At 39.4% G+C, this 21252-nt stretch overlaps 1 protein-coding gene across 1 annotated transcript in view; it reads right to left on the bottom strand.

Annotated features, from left to right (window-relative positions):
• The window catches only part of SESN3 (sestrin 3), a 74232-nt gene that overhangs the window by 29128 nt on the left and 23852 nt on the right, over window positions 1-21252 (bottom strand). Inside the window, exon 2 of the mRNA XM_047070505.1 lies at window positions 349-414. Within this exon, the coding sequence (XP_046926461.1) occupies window positions 349-414 (66 nt within the window). The remainder of the gene's footprint in view (window positions 1-348; window positions 415-21252) is intronic.

Raw genomic sequence — 21252 nt, 5'->3', positions numbered from 1 at the left:
AGAAAATATCTCTGTGGTTCTCTGACATATAAATAAGAAACAAGAGCAAAACACAGGTTTACTTCCATATTAAAAATGGAGAGGGGAGCCTGGGTGACTCATTCGGTTGAGCGTCCACCTCTTAATCTTGGCTCAGGTCATGATCTCACAGTTAGTGAGATCGAGCCTCATGTTGGGCTCTGTGCTGACAGTGTGGAGCCTGCTTAGGATTCTCTCTATCTGCCCCTCCCCTCCCTGCAAAATAAATAAACTTAAAAAAATATTTAAAAAAATGGAAATATTCTTTGATATAATGAAGTTGCTTTTTTGTGAGTCACACTTAATGTATTTTAACACAGATAAACTTACTTCCTTCTCTGGAATAAAGGCACTTGGTCCTCTTGTCAAGGGTTGAGACACTCTGATTCTTTTATCCTGTTTTTAAAAGAAAAGTTTTATGTATTAATGATGACTTTCTAAGGAAAGTTAAATTGGTACAGATTTATTGCTGAGGTACTCAACCAAATTGAATAAATAAATAGAATTATATACAATCAAAATAAAGTTTAAATCTCAGATCCCAGAAAATCCAGCAATCGCACTACTGGGTATTTACCCAGAGAATACAAGAACACTAATTCAAAGGGATGCACGCATCCCTATGTTTATAGCACCCTTACTTACAATAGCCAAGATATGGAAGCAGCCCCAGTGTCCATCCATTGATGGATGGACAAAAAAGAAGTGAGATATTTCACTGTGTGTATGTATATATATGTATACATACACACAGTGGAATATCATTCAGCCATAAAAAAGAACGAAGTCTTGGGGCACCAGGGTGGCTCAGTCGGTTCAGCGTCCGACTTCGGCTCAGGTCATGATCTCGCGGTTAGTGAGTTTGAGCCCTGAGTCGGGCTCTGTGCTGACAGCTCAGAGCCTGGAGCCTGCTTCGGATTCTGTGTCTCCCTCTCTCTCTGCCCCACCCCTGCTTGTGCTCTGTCTCTCTCTGTCTTTCAAAAAATGAATAAACATTAAAAAAAAATAAAAAAAAAAGAATGAAGTCTTGCCATTTGCAACAACATGAATGTACCTAGAGAGTATAAATAAATCAATTAGAGAAAGACAAATAGCATATGATTTCACTCATATGTGGAATTTAAGAAACAAAACAAACATACAAGGGGGAAAAAATAAGAGAGACAAAACAAGAAACACTCTTAACTGCAGAGGACAAACGGATGGTTGCCAGAGGGGAGGGGGGAGGGGGAGGGGTGAAACAGGTGACGGGGATTAAGGAGTGCACTTGAGACAAGCTCCGGGTGATGTAACGGAAGTGCTGAATCGCTACAGTGTATACCTGAAGCTAATAGGAAAACCGTATTTAACTAACTGGAATCAAAATAAAACTTAAAAACAAAAACAGATAATGGGGCAAGCTCCTATCCCAGCGCGGGATACACAGTGGCTTCTGAAATTTCATTTCCCTTGGTCATATTCTGTAGCACCAGAGATTTTTAGCCCGTTTTTGACATAACTGAAAACGGTCGGTCTCCCTAATAAAATCGTATCTGATATTATACTAGCGGACTGTTACACCTCAATCTGAGCTACAACGAAAGGTGGAATTCAGAGGATTGCTTGCGACTCCTCAGAGCAATGACCTGACCTGTGGGGTTTTTTCCTGAATAAGGCAGGAATAAACATGCCCAAGATAAAGTTGTGAAGCTTTAAGAAAAAATGTGAAACATGGAGAAGTGGAGGTTCACTTAATCCAAGAAATGGAGAGCACAGTGATGCTTAGTGCAACTCTTGCTACACTGAGAAGGAACTGGTAGACCGCCAATGGCGTGTCTGAGGGTTAGAGTTTTTCAAGTTAGAAAATTTTTGTTAAAAAATTTTTAATTAAAAATATATTTGGTATCCTTTTTTAAGTGTGATATCCACAAAGCCAGAAATATTTCAATCAGGTAATTATAACTTCTCTGCAGGCATGTTGAAGAGCAGAAATGGTCAGAGGGAGGCTCTCAAGTCTTTGAAGTCCTTCTTAGCCAGAAGGAGAGAGAGGAGAGCCACTTAATTTTCTATAATAAAAGCAATATTCTAAAGTTCTAAAAAAGAAGCCCTATGAAACCGTAACACAAAACTAGGGACTATGCTTACCCCACACACAAAAATTGTCTCAATATGGATTAAAGACTTGAATGGAGGGGTGCCCACTCTTGATTTTGACTCAGGTCATGATCCCAGGGTCGGGGGATCGGGCTCAGCATTGGGCTCCCTCTTTCTCTGCCCCTCCCCCACCTGCATGAGCGTTCTCTCTCTCTCAAAAATGAAATAATAAACTTTAAAAAAATTAAAAATAGAACTACCATATGATCTAGCCATCCTACTGCTAGGAACTTATCTGAAGAAAATGAAAACACTAATTTGGAAACATATAAATACACCTCTATGTTTATTGCAGCATTATTTACAATAATCAAGATATGGAAATAATCTAAGTATTCATGAATGGATGAATGGATAAAGATGTAGTATACTGTATATGACAATGGAATACCTTTTAGCCATAAAAAAGAAAGGAATCTTTCCATCTGTGACAACACGAATAGACCTTGAGGACATCGTGCCAAATGACGGAAGTTAGACAAAGGTAAATACTGTGTGATTTCACTACATGTGGAATCTAAATGATAAAACAAATGAACACACAAAACCAAACCAAATTCCTAGACAGAGAAAACCGATGGCTGACTCCCAGAGGGGAGAAGGGTGGAGAGGTGGGCAAAGTGGTGAGGAAGACAAAGAGGCACCAACTTCCAGTTATAAAACAAGTAAGTCACGGGGATCGATGTGCAGCACGGCGACTACGGTCAATAATATTGCATAGCAAATTTGAAAGTTGCTAAGAAAGTAATTCTTAAAAAGTTCTCATCACAAGACCAAAAAATGTGGAACTCTGCATGGTGACAGACGGTAACTCGACTTTTGCAATGTAGGTGAGCGTCGGATCATTACGTTGTACACCTGAAACTAACACAATGTATGTCAACGTCACGGTTGACAAAGATTATAAAGACTGCGTGGGAAATCAAACATGAGAACAGAGGTCTACTGGAAACGAGTGTACTAAGTTTCAGATGCCACCAAGTCCTCCCCAGGAAACCTGTAAACTGAGGAAGCCACTCTAAACGGTTCCTTATGCAAGGATGGCAGTATCTAGTTCACGTGACCTCGTCTCCTGGCCACAGCAGACTAGACCAATCAACACAGAGGCTCATCTGCAGCCTACGGGTGCCTTGATGTAAAAGTTCTGCCCAAACAGGAATTGAGGGTACTCAGCTGGACCACTAAGATCTAGAGTTGCTAGGGGCGCCTGGGTGGCGCAGTCGGTTAAGCGTCCGACATCAGCCAGGTCACGATCTCGCGGTCCGTGAGTTCGAGCCCCGCGTCGGGCTCTGGGCTGATGGCTCGGAGCCTGGAGCCTGTTTCCGATTCTGTGTCTCCCTCTCTCTCTGCCCCTCCCCCGTTCATGCTCTGTCTCTCTCTGTCCCAAAAATAAATAAAAAACGTTGAAAAAAAAATTAAAAAAAAAAAAAAGATCTAGAGTTGCTAGACTTGTATGAAAGGAATGCACTGTGACAGAGAGAAGAGCAACAAAATAGCACTCAGAAGCAGAGAGAACACAAGAAGGAAGCATTAGAGGAGGCAACAATAGTACCTGCTTCCAAGGAGAACAGCACTGGAGTTTCTATGGAGTTACTAGAGGAAGTCAAGTCTAACCGTGGGCTCTCCTGTGTCTTTTTCTCCCTTCCTCCTGCCCCTTTCTCCCTCCATGAGGTAGCCAGAATCTTTTTTATTCCTTACAATCAGAAAGCCTACCAAACACAAAATAGCTAATCAAATCCCTTACTTCAATCACAGTTACAAAACAAACTGACAAAAGTAGGCGGCCAGGCATTTAATGAGTTTTTGAGAACCTAATCAGATACTGCGTCAGACTTGGGGCATACAGAGGAAGTGAAACAGAAAGGGTCCCTGCCCTCATGAGCCTGGCACACAATCCCCATCAATTTTCGGAATCGTATCAGAATAAATACATTGAATGATGATCACCTAAACCTGCTCAAGTTTCAGAAAGGCATCTAGGCTGTATTTATCAAGTAACGATAAGCATATCGCAGCCTACTGGTCAAATACACTAGAGGACTCCACGTAAAAAGGAGTGATTTAGAATTTCTAATATTGGTATTTCCGGTCTACATCAACCACAATCTAGTTTTACCCAGAAAAATAATTTAAAAGAAAATAACAGCTTTCTTCCCTCTGCTAGCCTCTGTAAGTTATAGCAAACAAAATTTCAAATATTCTCTTTATAGTACAGCCTAATGCAGTCATACATGAAAAGTAATTTCCTTGATGACTAATCATTTCAAATGAAAAAAGCAGTTAAGAGACTGTGAGGACCAATCACAGGTGTGAGGAGGAAAATGCCAATGGGGAGATGAGTGGAGGTTTTTATGTCCTTTAGAAATAATAAATAAAATTCAAAGAAAATATAGGGAAGGAAAAATAAACTAAAAGTGTACAAAGGGACTGTGGGAGACAAAGAATGATTTACTACTAATATGACTGGTTTCTAAAAATCACTATGTAATTCAGTTAATAAATCAGGTCATGATTTCAGGGTTCGTAGGACTGAGCCCCACAACTGGCTCTGCGCTCACAAGGCAGAGCCTGCTTGGGATTCTCTCCCCCCACTCTGCCCCTCCCCTGCTCACGCTCTCCCTCTTTGTGTGTCAGAAATAAAGAAACTTTATATAACAACAACAACAAGCATCCAGGACTGATTTCCTACCTCATTCATACTCCGATTAACTTTTCTGAAGTCCCTAGACCTGTGTTGCCTTGTAAGGTAGCCATCAGCCACATGTGACTACATCTAGATTAATTAAAGCTAAATAAAGTTAAAAGTACAGTTCCTCAGACACACTAGTCACACTTCACACACTCACCAGCCACATGCGCCCATGGCTACTGCAAAGGACAGTGCAGACATTCCCGTGTGCCAAGGCAGAAGGTTCTGCCAGACACCACCGCTCTAGACTCTTCATTTACTTTTTTAAAATCACATCTTAGGCATTTTTAATGCCTTTTTGACACGAGAAATGATTTCTCTGCTGAGCTATCAGTTTGATGATCATACCTCCTCAATCCCATAACCAAGCATCTTAACGTAATTGCAGAAATGCTCTCAAATTAAGAGTGAATCCAGAGAAGGACAACTCAGGAAAAACACACAAAATCGGCCAGTTCCAAGAATTGTTATCTCCGTTTCCGTTCGTGTTACAGATCGTCTCCAGAAAAATAAAAACTGTTTCTCCCTTTCAAAAAATTATGCTAAGAAACACATAAGACCTACCCTCGGGACAAGTCAGGTAGTACGGTACAGTATTGTTAACTGTTAAGTACAATGTTATACAACAGATGTCTAGGACTTTTTCTCTTGCATAACTGAAATTTTATACCCACTGAACAACAACTCTGCTTTTCCCTCCCCCCCCCCCAGCCCTTGGCAACCACCACTTTTGTGGTTTTCACACAAACGTGCTCTTCAGATCCCAGCTGAGATGCTCCTTACACAATGGCCAGTTTTCTTGCCTCCTTGCATGATTCAGATGTGTCTCCTGTGCAATTCTACCCCTGGTTGCTTCCATAACGCCGGACCACCTGATCTACCTAGTCTTTGACCATTTTTACACTTTTCCTAGACATCCTCTGCCTTTGTTTCATGAATAGTCGTTCTCTCAAGTGAGTATTTTCTTCCAGGGCTTCCATCTTCCTTACATAAAACCACATTTACTGAATGGTGTGACAGTCACTGTCCTGGGGAGAGGAGGGCGGAGAGAAAAGGGCAGGTGAATGAAAACGAGCAAGCCATGCAATGGACTCCTTGTATCTGGCTCTTCTCTGCCCTTCAGTCTGGCTTTGGGGCGTTCTGATTGGCCTGTGACATCACCTGTTTGTACTCTCTGCACCTTAAAACCAAGCTTAAAACTAACCTTCTATCCCAGAGCCACTGTCCCGTCTCACCTTCTTGTCTGAGTTATGAAATCACTGCAACGCACCAGTAGCCCTGGTTCCAATTCAGAGTTCTCTTTGACTCTGCATCCTACGAGTCTGTGTTCAAACACTCGACAAATCCTGTAACTGCCTTTTCCCAACTAAAGCTTTAAGTCATCCTCTCCACAGATCGTCCCCAGCCACAGGAGTTGAGAAATACTTTCCTCTCACAAATAAGAATAATTTTCACTTGGAGGTCTTAGCTTTCCCTCTTTTCGGGAGGCTTTGAGACCATAACACACACAAAAATGCAAAGCACCTGGGGGGCTCAGCCGGTTAAGCATCTGACTCTTGATTTCAGGTCAGGTCATGATCTCACAGTTCATGAGTTCGGGCCCCGCGTCCAGCCCTAGGTCCAGCCTGGCGTCGAGCCCCACACTGACACTACCAGCATGGAGCCTGCTTGGGATCTTCTCTCTCAAAAATAAACATTTAAAAAAAATGCAAAGCACAATACAAAATAAGGTCTTAGTTTTATTTTTCTTCTGCCAATTTTCCCTAATGCAAAACAAAACGAAACACCCAAACTAGAAGAGCTATATTTTCTCAACAGATGCTGCTCTAATTCAAGAATTCAAGGGTTGTTCTAGAAGTGAAAGTCACCTGCAGCTGCATTAGTTTTGAGAAGAATAGTGCCATATTTTCCTCTTTCCAAGTATAAAACTAATATCTTATTCTGCAGAAACAAATGGTTTTGTTCGTACTAGCGACTCTTGCACAATGGCCTTGTTTTATTCCTACAAACATTTAAAATCCCAGGGCGCCGGTCTGGCTCAGTTGGTGGAGCATGTGACTCTTTAGGGTTGTGGGTTCAAGCCCCACATTGGGTTTAGAAAAGTAAAAAAATGTAAAGACATCTAAAATCCCAAAATTAGCCCTTAAGGTTTTTGAAGCTACACTGTCCATTACAGTAGCCACTAGTCACAATGTGGCAATTGAAATTTAAGTTAACATTAAATAAAGTTAAAAATTTGGTGCCTTAATTACACTTGTCATGTCTGATGGTGTGCAATAGTCACATGTTGCTAATGAGTGTCATGCTGTATACAATGCCAGTCTAGACTTTTCGAATCATCGCCAAAGGGTCTATGGTACAGCATTGCTCCGTAACATCAATCAGTCCTGACTTTAGCAACTGGGATGTTGCAAAAACACAGAATGGTTACAATTTCAGGGATGAATATAAGCATAATAAACATGTATCACGTATTACAGTCACTTTATGGAAATCAAATCAAAGTTAATTTGCATATTAAAACTGGAAAACCAACAAATTAACTGCAATGGCAGAAAAGCCAGAAGATCCCATTCTTTGGAGTCTTAATTTGATGACAATGTTCAAATTACTAATGAAAAAGAAGAAAGTCTCTAAAATGTTGACTTTAGTGTTAAAAAATCAAAGGGTATAGAAAACTTCAAGAAACTTTAGACAACAGTAAATGTAATTGTGCTTTGTTTTCAAATGTCTTCACAGTCACAGGATTTGTTTACATTTTTTTCCCACAAAACTCTGTAATTTCAATCAAGAAAAAAAATAGTTATAGGAACTGATATTCTGTCAGTTCTATGTGTTTTAAGATTGTTTTACAAGTGTTTTATTTTTTTTTTTCAACGTTTATTTATTTTTGGGACAGAGAGAGACAGAGCATGAATGGGGGAGGGGCAGAGAGAGAGGGAGACACAGAATCGGAAACAGGCTCCAGGCTCTGAGCCATCAGCCCAGAGCCCGACGCGGGGCTCGAACTCACGGACCGCGAGATAGTGACCTGGCTGAAGTCGGACGCTTAACCGACTGCGCCACCCAGGCACCCCTACAAGTGTTTTAAGGTCAAGAATGCTACCATAAGGAAAGTTTCTTTTTTTCAGATATGTCATTATAGCTGAAAGAAATTGTGCTTGAAATTCATCACCAGAGATTATGCTTGTTAAGTAATAATCTGCTAGAAAACACTGAAAGGATGAAGATTAATTATATTTAGAAAGTTGCTTCTTTTGACAGGCAACAGCCAAGCAGTTTTCCAGATAACTTTATATAAATTAATCCCAATAGGAAATTAAGATACTTGGAAGTTAGGAATTCTTAAAATTATGAGTTTTTAGAGGTAATCAACAAATTACTTGGCTCTAAAAAGCTGACTGCTCAGCGGAATTAATTTCTGCACTTCCTGCTCCTAAATACTTTTAATTAAATTTAATTTTTACCCATCTCACCAGTTTACAATGGAAAAGCAAAACACATACACATTCTATTTATTAAAATGTAAAAACCGCTTATGAATTTATCTCTATAGGACAGAAAAATACTGAGTAATATGTACAATTAATTTTTTACATAGAGACACTTACAAGAAGAGGTTTTTTTTTTTTCTTTTTATATCTTCAACATATAAAAATTATGGCAAGAACACCTGGGTGGTTCAGTCGATTAAGCGACTGACTCTTGATCTTGGCTCAGGTCATGATCTCCCAGTCTGTGAGATCGAGCCCCACATCAGGCTCACACTGACAGCCAGAGTCTGCTAGGGATTCTGTCTCCCTCTCTCTCTGCCCTCCCTTGTTCTCTCTCTCTCTCTCCCTCTCTCTCTCAAAATAAATAAATAAACTTAATAAAAATTTTTAAAAATGATGGCAAAACAGAGATTTGACTCTACGGAGCATACTAATCCCACAGTTTTAAAAGATATCCTGAGAAGACAGTTTTATAGCTTCAGCGTTCTTTTTTTTTTTTTTTTTAACACATGACGGTGACAAAACATCTGACATATGAAACACATGCCCCAAACAGAGTTTTTAAGTGTGACTATAAGAAAGCCAACTGCAATTATCAACACGAATAGTACATTTCGGTTGTTGAATCTCCTTTTTTTACAGACGTTTCACTTTGGCACAAACCACTGCAAAAAGGGCAGAGATGGACAGGTGGCTCTATGCTATGAAATAATGCTGATGCCATTTTTTTATTCCTTGGCAGACAATTTCAGGAATAATGGCTGGCTTTATAAAAATTGATGACATTACATATTTCAGAGGAAAAGGGCAAATGGAGAGGAACAGAGATATAAACTCTCTCTGTCCATACCTTAATGAGAAAAGAACAGGCTTCACGATGAACTACAATAGAGGTAATTTTACGGTAAATTCACATTTAAATTTCTGTAATGATCTGGAATATACCTTATGTTCCCACCACCCCAAAATGGCCTAAAAGACAATTTAACAAAATTGTGACTTCTCCTACACTAGATTATAATACGTATTAGCCTACCTGATATTATAATAATGGAGATCTAAGGTTATTTTGCGAGAAAAGATATGGAAGCAGAAAATGGCAATTGTACTCAGGGGGAAATCTCACCAACATCTCTCCTATTCCTTAGAGTGAAGGGTGGTGCAAAGAACCAATGGGCCTCAGAAGCCGAGCCAGGCATCGGAGGGTGTGGCAGAAATGCACTGACACTCCAAAGAACACTTCAAATTCCCCTTCACAGGTAGGGGATCCTGCCTCATTCTCAGGGCCTGGGCCCAGGAGTGGACTCCTTTGAACTGATCTAGTAAAAGAAAGCCTATCGAGTCCTTCCTACGACAGTAGCTCCAACCCTAGGTAGAATCACAGGAAGAACAATGCAAAGACCTTGTTGACTGTGAACTTCAGCATTAACAACACACACTGATGAAAATTTTAACTTGCAATCTCATAACACTTCCACCAAAAGCAATGCACTCATCAAGTGTATTTGTTCCAGTGATGTCTTTACCTCCTCATTCCCTTACTAGGCTGCCCAGTCCAGGTGGGCTCAGAAAGTGCTTTGTTCATCTTTGAGGATTTCATCTTAATACAGTATACAGTGTGAGGGAAACGTCTCGTCCATTTCTGGAAGTTTTATGTAATCGTCATTTAAATAATAGTATTTATCTATTTCATTTTTCAAAAAAGGAGCTCCAAGAAATAACGAGACATCGTGATCAAGCAACTCTCATTAAAAAAATTAAAAACCTTGGTGTGCCAAAGTAGTAGGAACCATCTGGGAAATTTGTTTTACCAACTGTGGGCCTAAAGATAGACAAACTCACCTATGGAGAAGTATTATTTATCACTAGCAGGAATCAGTAATCATAGTTGTTGCGGTAGGTGTATCTAAGTACGCAAAGATGAATACGTCTCATCCCACCAATAATTAAACATGTATATCCATAGAGCAAAGGGTAGCTACTGAGTTAAATTTGCACCGCAGAATAGCTGAATTTCTAAATGAAAAATTTCTAAATGACTTTCTAAATGTTGGCTAGTGCAAAATCTCTTAAATTTTACTCATTAGAACACACGGTGAACACCTGTGCAAAGTGCAGGCAAGTGCTTCCATTTTCATACTGACTACGGGATAGCAAACTTGCAAAAACGAAAGGACCACTAGCACCCTGTACAGCCACAGAGTGGCACAAATTTACAAAGGTGGAAACATTAAAAACAAATCGGAAGCTAGGATAGTCTTTAAACAGCACAAGTAATATCATACTGCTAGCTAGGTAACCCTTCAGACTGGAGTCAATCTAAAATCGTGTTCATGTCCAAGGTCACCCGAGAGGCGAGCAGCAAAGAACACACCTCCCTTTCTACGCTCCATGTAATGCCACAGAGTAGCATGAATCCATCAAGTTAGATTCACCTATAAATTGAAAGTTGGTAGTTCTAATACGGCAAGTCTTTTCTGTATTCTGTGGAATTCAGATATATTTGAGCCAGCATTCCCCAAGACTCTGTCTTCCCTTTTTTATGTCTATTGAAATTCTCCCCATTCCTTGAGGTGCTAAGATCCAGCTCCAATACTGTCTCTTTTGGGCTCCCCTCCCCCCATTCCTGCCAATTCCCAAGCTCTGCTATGAATTTAAAGCTATTCTTCTTAAGAGTCACAATTTTGTTTCTCTTATAGCTATTAATGTGTATCATTATCTTATTACTCCTCTCAAACAATAAATAAGCACCTTAAAGAGCATGATCGATTTCTGATGCAATATCTGTAGTATTGCGTAACACAGCAACATGAAAATAATAGCCACTCGTATATTTGTTGCACTGAACTTAGGAGACAGGAGTCTGGTTCAGGCTCTTCCATCCTTTTACTCTTCTTTCAGCATGGCAAGAGCATCCTATGGACTTGAGGTCATTCTCTGTATTCTTATTGAGAAACAAGAAGTTAAACTAATAAACACAGTCCTGGATATCAATCCATTACCTTCCTCGTACCCTCTGAGTTCCCTATGTGACACTTTTTCCCACTTGTTTATTTTTTTATATTGATAGAACAAGCAATATCTGCAATTTCCTATAATCTGTAGTATTTTCTAGAAATCAGTAATAATGTTATAACACGCTGTGACACTAATCTTGAGCCACAAAGGCTCCTATATAAGTTTTTCGGCATTGAGCACTTTTTTTAAGAGATGCAGAAGTGCTGACTATGCTATTAAAATTTTGGGCTAAAGCCCAAGAAAATGAGGAGAGAGAGGCGCCTGGGTGGCTCAATCAGTTGAGCGTCCAACTCTTGATTTAGGCTCAGGTCATGATCCCAGAGTCATGGGATTGAGCTCTGTGTGGAGCCTGCTTGAGATCCTCTCTCTCAAAAAAAAAAAAAAAAAAAAAAGAAGAGAGAACTATTACTCTTTGTATCTGAGATAATGCAAATCTGTAATAACTACCTAACTCAATACTTCCCTATTAACATACAGACAATATACTTTTCTACCACCAATTATAGGATCTCTCCCTAAGTTCCCCAAAAGTATTAACAAGAGCCTTACATCCCTATAAACAGTTTTTAAAGTTTTGTATTCTGTAATAATAAAAACTCTCCTTGATTTTACAAAGATTTACTATTAAAATTATGTACTCGTTAGATTCAAAGAAATTAAAATTGTGAGTTTTAGAAAGTAAGACTCCTATTAGAGACAAATACAGTTACATAATATTCTGATGATAATCAGTATATGGTCGATAGTACAAGTCTTTTGGAGAAACAAAAAAAGTGCTGTGAATGTAGTTCCCTTGGTATATAGGGAAACACAGTCTTTTTCTTTTTAAATGTTCACTTACTGATTTGAGAGAGAGAGATAGCAAGCAAGCAGGGGAGGGGCAGAGAGAGAAGGAGAGAGAATCCCGAGCGGGTTCTATGCTGTCAGCACCGAGTCGAACGCTGGGCTCAATCCCACAAACCATGAGATCATGACCTGAGTTGAAACTAAGAGTCAGATGCTTAATCCACTGAGCCGCCCAGGCGCCCCAATGGAAACACAGTTTTAAATCAAACTTCTATAACTCAGCATCTACTGACTAGGTTGTAAGAAAATCAAAAGGCCTTTATGTCACCCTACTGGAACACAAAACGCCAGGCCAGTTTCCAGATCCTTCAAGCCACAGTGATTAACAAAATACAGATCCCTTGCTTAGCTTAGAGGACGCAAAGGAAGAAAACATTAAATACAGTTGATTTCTAGAGATTCGCAAATGTAAGCATTTTCACCTCTTGAAAACCAATACTTCTTTACACACTGAGTATTCAAAAATAACAAGAACTCATGCTCTTCTTTGAATGGAGAAAATACCTTTCACATAGCCTTCCAGGAACACAACAGCTGAGCCAATTAAAGTATGCTTGATTTTACGTTGAATTATACTCAACCTCAGTTTTAGTGAAATTTAAAAAGAAAAATGGAAGTTTTTGCGTGGCTTTGAAAAGAACTGTTGTGTTTTAATTTTTGCCCGGAATAGAAAAATCTGATCTGTAAATTCTCATTAAGTTCATTTCTGTTCTAAGTTGTTGAAGTCTATAAACAGAGGACTACAAAATTGTGCTTTAATATTCACAAGGGAAGCTTAGCACCTATTGTAATTACAATGAAAACCATTAATGGTTATGCCCATTTAAATGGATGGTTCACAAACTTCCTGATGTCAGGACATCTTTATGTTAAAATTATTGACCCCAGATGTAAGTAACATCTCTCAATAATCACCGTTTAAGGAATTAAACCAACGAACATTTCAAAAATTTATTTGTTTACATTTAAAAGTAAAAAAACCCATTACATGTTAACACAAATGAGTTTTTTGGAAACTATAAACAACAACAACAAATTACCGAGAAGAGAAGCATTATTTTACATTTGTGCAAATATCTGGCTTAATTAAAAAGAACTGGAGTCTTGTGGTACCTGGGTGGCTCAGTCAGTTCAGCGTCCGACCTTGGCCCAGGTCATGATCTCACAGTCCGTGAGTTCGAGCCCCGCATCGGGCTCTGTGCTGACAGCTCGGAGCCTGGAGCCTGCTTTGGATTCTGTGTCTCCCTCTCTCTCTGCACCTCCCTCGTTCATGCTGACTCTCTCTCACAAATAAATAAGTGTTAAAAAATTAAAAAAAAAAAAAAAGAGGGCGCCTGGGTGGCTCAGTCGGTTAAGCATCTGACTTCAGCTCAGGTCACGATCTCAGGGTCCGTGAGTTCGAGCCCCGCATCGGGCTCTGTGCTGACAGCTCGGAGCCTGGAGCCTGCTTTGGATTCTGTGTCTCCCTCTCTCTCTGCACCTCCCTCGTTAATGCTGACTCTCTCTCACAAATAAATAAGTGTTAAAAAATTAAAAAAAAAAAAAGAGCTGGAGTCTTATATTTCCTTCTTCACTTAAAATGTTGTTATCTGGTGCAGTGATTATACACCATGAGTAAAATCTGGCCTCATAAAGGTGTAGCTGTGAAAAGCAGGCATATTTTAAAAGCCTTTTCACATAATTTTGCACATTCTTTGGTACTACACTAAAACCAGACAAACGATAGTTTTTAAAAGTTTGTTGCACTGTGGCATCTGAAGCCTTATCAATAAACTCTTTACTCTGTCACATTAAAAGCCATTGGTTTATCTTGTACTTTGAATCGATCATTTACCCACTTGTGCTTCTGTAATGTTAACCACTGGTCATTTAGAAAGTATTGGTTCCCTGAGCTTTGCGGGTTTTTAAAATATTGACACATTTAACATAAAATTAAAAATAAGATTTGTTACTACCACCACTGATCACATCAGAGACATCCGCAAGTACTGAGAAGTGGTCAAAGCTCATGGTAAAGGACACCAGTCTTCTAAAATTCTTTTCTCGTGAAAGCTCAAATTTTATCATTGGCAATAAATCCTGTCAGTTGTTCGCCTTAAAGCGGCAGGCTCACTGTGTTCATTTTTGTGAAAATGTCTGCTAAATACCCAAGTCTGAAACGATGGTTATCAGTCATCCTTTCACGAAAAATGGTGTTCCATAAAATGAACAGTTTGACTCACAACTCAGTCACACTTGCTTTGCCTTGAGACAACCACCATGTTTGGCGAGCAGAAGAGCTTTGCCCATATTCTCTATTCTGAAACAGACTCAAAAAGGTAAGTATTCAATGGTCGAGATTTAATAAAATGTATAATCTCTACTGTCTCATCAACATCAAGATTATTCTTCAGTGAAATTGACTTGTTTACTGTGAATACAGGGCGGTGAGGAAAACAGGGGTTACCATTACCGTGTGATGCCTCTGCTCTGACTTGAGCTAAGGTCTAGAGATCCACAGACTGCACTTTGGGAACCACTGATTGAAATAAATGTTTCCAATACGCTCTTGTCCCTCTTTTAATTATGTATCCTTATAAATGGTTTCAGTCATCTGCAAAAGGATTGCTACATTTAACCTTCATATTAAGACAAAGTATTAAGAAACTCTTAAGAACAATTATGATGGTTTGTTTTTCTCATTACTACATGGTCACAGAACTTCTATGGAAGCACTCATTTTCTTATTTGTAAAATAAACATTCAATTACAAATGACCAAGCAAACCCTGTGGAAGAAGCACAATTTGGGAGTGGGAGGCTACCTGTACCATATAGTAAAATATATTTCTATAAGTAAGAGTTGTGTTGACATATGAACACATGCACAAACCGATAAACTTTCTTAATTATGACTCGAAATCCAGAAACAATAAAAAAAAAAAAAACCCTGGTATTCAACCACACATGCACACACACATATGCATGTGCGCATACACACACACACAATTTGCACGCTACAAAAATACCGTAAGCAAAATCAGATGGTAAATACTTGCAACTTAACACAGATAATAGTTAATTCTCTAATTTTATAGTGAGCTCCTAAAAATCAAGAGGAAAAAACCAAAACCAAATCAAAAAACTAGATAAAGAATGGGCATTAAGAGAAGAAATTACTCATAAAAGAGAAGAGCAAATATATTTCTTATATCAGATTGGCAAAAATCCAAGTTAGGCAACATATTATTTATTGACAAAACTGTAAGGGAACAGACACTCTCAAAACTTGTGGGAATGCCAAAATTAAAGAACTCTCATGGACAGGAATTTGACAACTCCTGGAAAAATTACATATGCATTTATCCTTTGACCCAGCAAGGTCACTTCTAAGAATCTATCCCATTGATACAGCCATAAAAAAGGATTAGGAAAATGTCTATGTACAAAAAGTAACTTGAACCTGAATCTAATCAAGCTTTGAGGCCAAACTTCAAGTTAACAGGAAACAGAGGGTTAGAGGCACACTTAAAAGACAACATGAGGAAACGCAGAAAAATATCCAGATTATGAAATATTCTGTAGGACAACTAGCCAACTGTTTAAAGCCCTGAGAAACAACAACAGCAGCAAAAGAGGAGAGACTACTCTTAAGTGAGACTTCCAAGACGTAGCTTTGGTGGACCTAATTCAGAAAAGGTCAACCCGAAAGACAGAAGCAATGGGAGGAAATTGAGTACGGTGAAATATTACATGGTATTAAGCAATTACTGCCAATTTTGTTAGGTGTGGTGTTTACCACTGTAGTTATACAGGAATGCATTCGCGTATTTTAGAAATGCATACTAACGAAGCAAGGGTAAAAGAAAACGGGTTTACGGGGCGCCTGGGTGGCTCAGTTGGTTAAGCGGCCGACTTCGGCTCAGGTCATGATCTCGCGGTCCGTGAGTTCGAGCCCCGCGTCGGGCTCTGTGCTGACAGCTCGGAGCCTGGAGCCTGTTTCAGATTCTGTGTCTCCCTCTCTCTCTCTGCCCCTCCCCTGCTCATGCTCTGTCTCTCCTTGTCTCAAAAATAAATGTTAAAAAAAAAATTAAAAAAAAGAAAATGGGTTTTGAGATCGAATTTAAATTACTTCAGCAACAATGACAATAGCAGATCGAAGAAGTAAAAGTGGCAAAGTCTTAACCAATACTGAATTTGGCGATGGCTTTTGGAGGTTCAGTGTGCTATGTTTTCTGCTTTTGTACAGCTAGACATGTTTATGGTAATTTTTTTAATGGTGCCTATCAGTGCACCTGCCACATAACAGGCACTTATTACATGGCAATTATTCAAATAAAGTTGTGGTAACTTATAATACGACTTAAAGAAGAAAAAATGTGTTACGTGTGTTTAAACCTTACTAAGATTAAAGTGAAACACTGCGACTTTTATAAAGAACTATTAATTTGTTCAACAGATGTTTTGTTTTTAAAAGGCTGTTATTTGGAAGGGCTTGGGCTGAGTACTGGGAGTATGAAGATAAAGCGTAAGTGCTGACCTCCAGGCAACATCAGGTAAATAAAAATGGATGTACAATTACAATAGACGTTAGGAGCTATAGCGGAGATGACCAAAGGAGGAATACTTAGCTCTGCCTGCAAAGCGGATCAAAAAAGCTTTCCCAATGGGATACATCTCTAGGAAGGGACAGAAGTGTTTCAGGCCACCTAGAAAATAGATGGGTATATGTGGGTACAACATCCCAGGTAAAAGGAATAGAAAATGTAAAGCTGTGGCACAGCTGGGGAACTACATGCTGTTCTACATTATCCCTGAGGGATTCTCTGAGGGAATAAGGCTAGAGACACAATAAGGCAAGAGTCATATCCTGAATGCCATACCAAAGAGTTTAGGACTTCATATAAATAACAGACAATATTAAACAGATTCTATTTATCTTTTAAGAAAACATTTCTGACATCGACTAGAAAATGGACTGGTGTGGGGGAGGCTGGAGAACAGAACACGTGTTAGAGGGCTACTATGATTTCTAGGAGAGAAGGCTTGGGTTAACTAAGCCGTAAGGATTAAGAAAAGGCATTTTGGGGAGAGCTACTTAGGAGACAGAATAAATGGAATGGATTGGCTGACTGGATATGAGAGGAGGTAGTGAGAGAAGTCTAGGCTGCCTCACAGAATGCTGAATTGGAAGCGTGGATAGATGGATAACGGTGACACCAACAGATGAAAAAGAAAAAGAGAAGGAGGCATCTCGGATTTAGGTGGACTTTCACGATCCTGAGATAGAAGTTTACAAGGTAGGTATACAGAAGGATATGCATTTCGTGGAGATGAGACTGCTGGCAAGAGTGAAGTGTTTGATTATTTTCATCCACATTTAAAGACCCACACTTCCAGGGTGCCTGGGTGGCACAGTCGGTTGAGCATCGGACACTTGATTTGGGTTCAGGTCATGATCCCAGGGTCTTGAGATCAAGCCCCAGATCGGGCTCTGTGGTGAGGGTGGAGTCTGCTTAAGATTCTCTCTCCCTCTGCCCCTCTCCCCCTGCTCATGTGCCCTCTCTCTCTAAAATAAAAAAATTAAAAACAAAACAAAACAAAACTTTGAAGGCATGCACTTCCTACCATTCAGGACACTCTAACATTTAATAGCAACCTCACACTAGGTTATCTTACTACCAGCTCACAAAGTCTCTTTTCGGGATGAATATGTGTTCCATTTCCACCACCACTATCCCATTTTAATACATCATTATATCCCCAGCTATGGGGGTGCGGTGGGGGGAGTAAGGGGACAGTAGAAAGAAAAAGGTAAAGTTTTCAACCTTCTGCCCCTTGCATAGCTTTCCAGTATGTGTTTTCCAAGTGTTCTGACACGAGCACTTCATGTCAGCTACCCTGGTGTGCTGACTCCCAAAAACTCTTTGGCATATTTGTTTTAAAAATTTTTTTTTTAATTTAAAAATTTATTCATTTTTGAGAGACAGAACATGAGTGGGGGAGGGACAGAGAGAGAAGGAGACACAGAATCCGAGGCAGACTCCAGGCTCTGAGCTGTCAGCACAGAGCCCGACACGGGGCTCGAACTCACAGACTGCAAGATCATGGCCCCTGAACTGAAGGCGGATGCTCAACTGACTGAGCCACCCAGGTGCCCTGCATATTCCTGTGCCTTTTGTTACTTTGTCCTTGAACGTCTAGGTGGAATGCCACATTCCTTCTTCATATTAAAAAAATTCTTTTAAGGTTTATTTATTTTTGAGAGAGAGAGAAAGAGCATAAGTGGAGGAGGAAAAGAGAGAGAAGGGAACAGAGGATCCCAAGCTGGCTCGGGGCTGACAGTAGACAGCCCAATGCAGGGCCCGAACTCACGAAGCGTGAGATCATGGCCTGAGCCGAAGTCATATGCCTAACCAACTGAGCCACCCAGGCGCCCCCTTCATATTTTTAGAAGTTCATTTATTTATTTTGAGAGACAGAGAGAGTACAAACAGGGAAAGGTCAGAGAGAGAGAGAAAGAATCCCAAGCAGGCTCTGCACTGTCAGTGGGGGATGATCCCATGAACTGTGAGATCACGACCCGAGCCAAAACCAAGAGTTGACGCTTAACTGACTGAGCCACAGAGGTGCCCCTCTTCTTCGTATTTATTAAAGTGTTGCCAACTCCTCTCACAAGACCTCACTCAGTTCCTACATTCTCTACATTGAGTCATTCAAACCGATCCTCTTCTGGGTTCTCACTTAAATGACACCTGATCATACCTTTAAATGGATTTTCCCTCTGTTTCACTAACAAAATTCTAAAAGAAGTGTTCTAGGGGTGCCCAGGTGGTTCAGTTGGTTAAACGTCTGACTACTGACTTCAGCTCAGGTCATGATCTCACATTTGTGGGATCGAGCCCCATGTTGGGCTCTGCACTGACAGTGCAGACGGATTCTCTCTCTCTCTCTCTCTGCCCTCCACTTGTGTGCTCTTTCTCTCTCAAAATAAATAAAATAAACTTAAAAAAAACTAAAAAAATAAAAGAAGGGTTCCATCTTACTTGATAATAAATTTAAATGTTTTGCTCAATAAATGTTGACTGGTCATATAACATCTCTATATATTACTAAGACTGTTATATATTTAATGATATTAAGTAGCTACTTTTGGACAAAAATCATCTTAAGCAATTATTATCATCATAGACTCATGCTACTTCTAACACATACACACAACACACACACACACACACACACACACACGCACACACACACACACACACACACACTTAACGCTGAATAGAATTATTCCACATCCAAATATTTTGAATTTGTTTTGGCAACAAAATTCTCAGTGTAGTTTTGATTGAAAGAGCTGTAATTATGTTACAATTAAATTCTCTGAAAGTTATCTTCTAATTATCAAAAAGACTTTCTCCAATTTGTTATTCTTCTGATATCTCCTCCCATTTTCCAGATTAGCTTGTATACAGATGCTATTCATGCACCCTTCTCTTCTTTATCCTTCTATGTAACTAATTTAACTTAAAAACTAAGGACAGCCTCTTCTTAAGGCTTGAGTGTTTGTAGACTAAATCCCTAGTATTTTAGTTAACTCAAAATAAAGATGATTCATATGATCTAAGCTTTACTAATTTTTTTTTATAGTTATTTTTGGGACAGAGACAGAGCATGGACAGGGGAGGGGCAGAGAGAGAGGGAGACACAGAATCGGAAACAGGCTCCAGGCTCTGGGCCATCAGCCCAGAGCCCGACGCGGGGCTCGAACTCACGGACCGCGAGATCGTGACCTGGCTGAAGTCGGACGCTCAACCGACTGCACCACCCAGGGGCCCCATAAGCTTTACTAATTTTTAAGCACTAAAAAGACATAGACTAGGAACCAGAATATTGCACTGGACATTCCAAGTTAAAAACACACATTCAAATCAACCAACCAATCAATCAGTATGCACTACCTGAATTCTTCACTGTTCAATAGCTTACATAATTAATTGCTCTTTCAAGACTATAAAAAGTAGAAAAGCTACCTAAAGGAATTTACAACTAGTTGGTGCAATTAGATATAGGTACCTCAAACAATAATAAACAGAATACTATGTAACTAAATGCTACAGGCAAAATGATATAATGAAAAAGGTACCAACAACCTGAGTTCTCTTCCCTTCTTGAGCACTGAGAGACCTTGATCAGTTTCCAGGGCATCAATTTTCTCATTTGAAAAATGAAAGAGATGATCTCTAAGGGCCTTTTTGTATTCACATTCTCTGGTTCTACAGAATGCTGTGAGCAACCCTAAATGCCGAAACAGAGTTTTCAGAAGCAAAATAACCAAAATGCTTTCAAATTACCTTCTCATTGTCTTTATTAGTTTAAAACAAACATTATATTTTAGATAGCCATTTTACTTAATCTATTAATAAGCTGATAAACTCAGATTTTGAATTTTTGGTAAAATGTTATAAAACATTTTATAGAAATATAAATAGAAAATAACCCATTATAGATATACTATATAATTTACATATTTTTATAACGGAAGACTTTCACTTTAAACATATCTAAAAACCTTTTTAGTGTTCTACACTCTATGTTCTGTATAAACGATCCAGTTAAGAAAACATACTATACTCTAAAAAAAAACTTAAAATAAAACAAAATCTATTTCTTATAAAGATCCATGCTGCTTTATAAGATTAAAAATCTTTATAATCTAGTATTGTAAATGATCTTTCAAAGTCCTCACAATGATGTATGGTCTTGTTCTCAGGTATTTCTATTTAAAAATGTACTGTAGGGGCGCCTGGGTGGCTCAGAAGGTTCAGCACCCAACTTCGGCTCAGGTCATGATCTCACGGTTCGTGAGTTCAAGCCTCGCATCAGGCCCTCTGCCGTCAGCACACTGCCTACTTCATATCCTCTGTCCCCCTCTCTCTCTGCCCCTCCCTCATGCACATGCACACACACACACACACACACACACACACTCTCTCTCTCTCTCACACACACACACACATACACACACACACACAAATAAACATTTCAAAAAATAAATAATGTAGAATTTTAG

The sequence above is a fragment of the Lynx rufus genome, unplaced genomic scaffold, assembly GCF_022079265.1.
Source record: "Lynx rufus isolate CCGP_SWC_20201006 ecotype Redwood Valley unplaced genomic scaffold, mLynRuf1.p SCAF_9, whole genome shotgun sequence".
NCBI lineage: Eukaryota > Metazoa > Chordata > Mammalia > Carnivora > Felidae > Lynx > Lynx rufus.
This window is presented reverse-complemented; position numbering and strand designations above follow the sequence as displayed.